Below are 3,959 nucleotides of genomic sequence, written 5' to 3' on the forward strand. Positions count from 1 at the left end.
TCGAGAACGGCACCACAATGGTCCCTCACAGATAAGTTTAGCCCCTCGTGATCCTACCATAACTCGCTCCCACCCTCACGTCATTGCCATAGGTAAGCAACCCTCAAAGTTTTGCAGCTTCCATAAAAGCCACAGTCATAACGCACGAGTGTCAGGCTAAGAGAGATGCATGTTGGTGCTTAAATTGCTCACAGACTGGGTACATAGCGTGAGTATGTCCCTTTCTGACTCACCGGGGAACAGATTGCATTCCCACCTCTTCTGGCATCAGAAACGGGATGCAAAATCAATCCGATCAATAATGAGATTAAATCAGGCAGACCTCTAATCAAACTTAGAGGATTTGGTGTAATTATTGATTTCTTTGTTGACAGCAGGTCAGAGGCAACCATCGTGAAGAGTGAGGCTATATGCCTGTTAAGAATTAAATAGTAAAAGTGATTAACTAAACAATTGCACAGTGTTTCTGGTAATATGTTAATTGTCGATGCTGAATGTAATATGAGGTTCTGTGTAGACAAAGATGTATCATGTGTTCATTGTGTACCAAATATTTCTTTACCTGCCCTAGTGTTAATTGGTATGAACCTTTGAAGATTTGATTTTGAGTGCATAATCTGTCCCCATATGAATCATTAATGTTGCCGCAAGGACGTAAATGTTTGTGTATCAGACTATCAGTAATCATGCAGTGAGTAGTATCATGTCATAGGGGTCTCTAATAAGGTGCACGCACTGTGAACGGTTTTGTGTCCTCCTCATGATGGGAGATTGTTGAGGGTTGAGTGTCGAGTAACTTTTCCGGGTCGATCGCATTTCTGACCGGCGTAAGTGATTCTCTACTAGTACCGAATCATTAGTGTCTGTAATAACCGGTGTGTGTCTGTATTGGTTGTTAATACAGACTCGAGACCTGATTAAAATGATTAAAAATGGGACATGTTTGGCAGAGGTCAGTGAAGCAGACTCGGTTATTTCTGTGGTAGATGGTGAGGATGGGTCCCGTTAGGGGGAAGTGATTCAGTCGGGTATCCCGTGAGTAATCGTAATGAGGCTTTAGAGGAAGGTAATGGGATGCTGGATTTTGGTTATGTGAGCACGTGCTGTCATGTTAGGTGTTAACCTCAACCATTTAGATAGATTGCAGCAACATCATCCTTGCAAGGTGATATCTAAATTCCCTAAATTATTTTCAGATGAGCCCATGTCAGGTCAAATGCCGGGAATTGAGCACAGTATTGTAACTATTGACTATAAACCCATAGGTGTCCATCAGTGATGCTTACCCGAGAAGACTTTCATTCATTCACGAAGGCTTTCATTCACGATGCTTGCAATAAGATGAGAGATGGAGTGATAGAGTCTTCATAATCATCATGATTATCTCTGTGGTCCTTGTTTGGAAAAAGAACAGTACCACGAGGTTTTGCATTGACTTTCGAGAGCTAAATGTGGTGACTACCGCTGACAGTTGTTGTTGACGAACTCATCGGCAAACTCAGAGATATGTCCTGGTTTACAGTTCTTAACGCTAAAAATGCATTTTGGTCGACTTCTGTAGCACCTGAGGATCGTCAGAAGACCGCGTTTTCCGACGGACATCGCCAGTGGCATTTCAGATGCACGTTTGGTCTTGTTATGACTCCTAGCACCTTTCAAAGAACCACTAATATGGTATTATCAACGGTACTAGGAGGACATACGGTAGCTTACCTCGATAACGTCGTTGTGTACAGTTCCTCATTTGAAGAGCATATAGAGCACCTAACAGAAACGTTACATCTTTTAAATAGGGCAGGATTTATATTAAATCGCGGAAAATGTGAATGAACACGTGAATTTAAATTCCTGAGTTTTAAGGTCATCCCAGAGGGAATTTTGCCTGACCCTGATAAGTTATTGCCATTAATAACATGCTTGCCCCCATACTGTCAAAGAGGTGCAAAGATTTCTGGGTCGTAGTTATTATTTTAGAAATCACATTCCCCATTATGCTGCTATTGCTGCCCCACTTACAAGGCTCACACGTAAGGATACGAAGTTTGTGTGAACAGATGAGGAAGAAAAAGCATTCAACATCCTTAAGCAATCTCTTGTAGAAGCTCCTGTCTTGAAGATACCGAACTTCATTTCGCCATTTAAGGTTCACTGTGGTGCCTCAAAGCTAGCATTAAGAGCCTGCCTTATACAGAGAGCCCCAGATGATATCCTTCATGCAGCAGCTTATTTTTCCCATAAACTTTGGGATCCCGAGAAGAGATATCCAGCGATAGATATTGAAGCTCACTGTGATAGAAGGGGTTCGTACTTTTGACCACTACCTATATGGCAATAAATACCAAATATTTACAAACCACAGACCACTGACATTCGTCTTCCATCGTTGTACGAAATCTCCATGGATATCGAAGTGGTCCTATGAGTTATCTAACTACCAGCATAAACTCTTATACAAGAAAGTTTCGTCTGATCATGCCCCTGACTGCCCCAGTCATGTTGCTAACATTGATGCTAATGCCCTTGATCCACAGAGAGTTCGTGATGCTCAGTTGAAGAATCCGCTATGGTGAGAGGTCATTCAATACTTTGAGGAAAGAGCTGTACCAGGATGAAAGCTATTTCTGTCCTTAGAAGAGTTCGAATTAATAAATGGCATTCTTTATCACGTTTGACACCTGCCGGACCGTCTCTTGCACCAGCTGGTCATCCCTCGGGAGCTACATAATGTTGCTTTTTGTGCACTTTGTGCGTTCATGTGCAGTATACTAGCGATGCAAGGGACCAGCTTACCGGCAAGCACATATGGCAAACGCTCTAGATGTTCATCTGCCATTTGAAAGAGTAAGTGCCGACCTCGTTAATCTGCACAGCTCCACCAGTGGAAATGGATACATACTTTCGTTGTCGATCACCTGAGTCGTTACCTTCAGCTTATCCCCCTGCCTTGTAAGAGTGCAGAGACTATGGCTAAGGCTTTCATTAAAAACTTCGTGACTATATTTAACCCAAAACGTGTTATACAGACAGACAATGGAAATGAATTTTGCAACCGTCTATTTCAACAGGTATACAGCATTATCCAGACAAAGATGTCAATTACGATGGTGTACCACGTGCAAGCCAATGGCATGATTGAAAGGACTAACAGAGTGGTAAAAGACGCGCTGGCAACTCTGACGGAGCGCCGGCCGGGCACGAGGGGTCAGTATCTCCACCAGGTTTGTTAGGCCCTTAACTCCTCAGTTCATCGAAGCATCGTAGAACAGCCGATCTACCTCATGATGGGTCATCACAGCCACTTCCCCCTCGGGTCCACCAACGACGTCACGATTGCAGCAGATTCGGCAAAGAGGTTTCAGGAACGTCTTCAGGTGGGGAGGTCAGTAGAAGTGGAAACTTCGCATCGTACACGAGAAGGTAGGGCGCACATCTACAACAAACGCATCCGCAAACACATCCAGCTTAATGTCGGGATCCTCGTCTGGGTGAAGGTCCACCTGGGGCACCGTCATGGTCATGTCGCGGTCCCACGAGAATAATGAAAAGGACCAGTGAACGAGCCATACCACGCTAAAGTGCCACATCAATCAACTGAAGGAGTTTGTTCCTGAACAAGAATTGCAAATTATTGATGATGTTGCTGATGGCTCGCTTCCCCTAGAATGCGGAGACTGGGATGAGCCTGGAAAGCCATGGCGTCAGGCCCTTTTGTCTGTTGTTTGGTTTGCAGAATTTTAAGCGGTTTTGTATTTTTGTACTTGTATTGAGGATTCTATTATAAGTTATGAATTCTAGTTTGTACGTTTTGGGTTTGTACGGTTTTTCAAAGCACAAAGATGTGTGGGAGTTAGTTTTATGCATATGTGTGATAGATCATGCTTCTACCTGTACTAATCTTGGGCATGACGACCTGCTCGGGTGTGGACCGTGTGTTCGCTCGCTTCCGATTGGGTGTCCCT

The 3,959-nt window shown here is 43.8% G+C and overlaps 1 protein-coding gene across 1 annotated transcript; it reads left to right on the forward strand.

Moving 5' to 3' along the window:
- Window positions 1-2,963: 2,963 nt before the first annotated feature.
- On the forward strand, window positions 2,964-3,539 carry LOC119593573. The gene is made up of 2 exons (XM_037942530.1): window positions 2,964-3,201; window positions 3,244-3,539. The coding sequence occupies exons 1-2, from the start codon at window positions 2,964-2,966 to the stop codon at window positions 3,537-3,539; spliced, it is 534 nt and encodes a 177-aa protein (XP_037798458.1).
- The last annotated feature ends 420 nt before the right edge of the window (window positions 3,540-3,959 follow it).

The sequence above is a fragment of the Penaeus monodon genome, chromosome 32, assembly GCF_015228065.2.
Source record: "Penaeus monodon isolate SGIC_2016 chromosome 32, NSTDA_Pmon_1, whole genome shotgun sequence".
NCBI lineage: Eukaryota > Metazoa > Arthropoda > Malacostraca > Decapoda > Penaeidae > Penaeus > Penaeus monodon.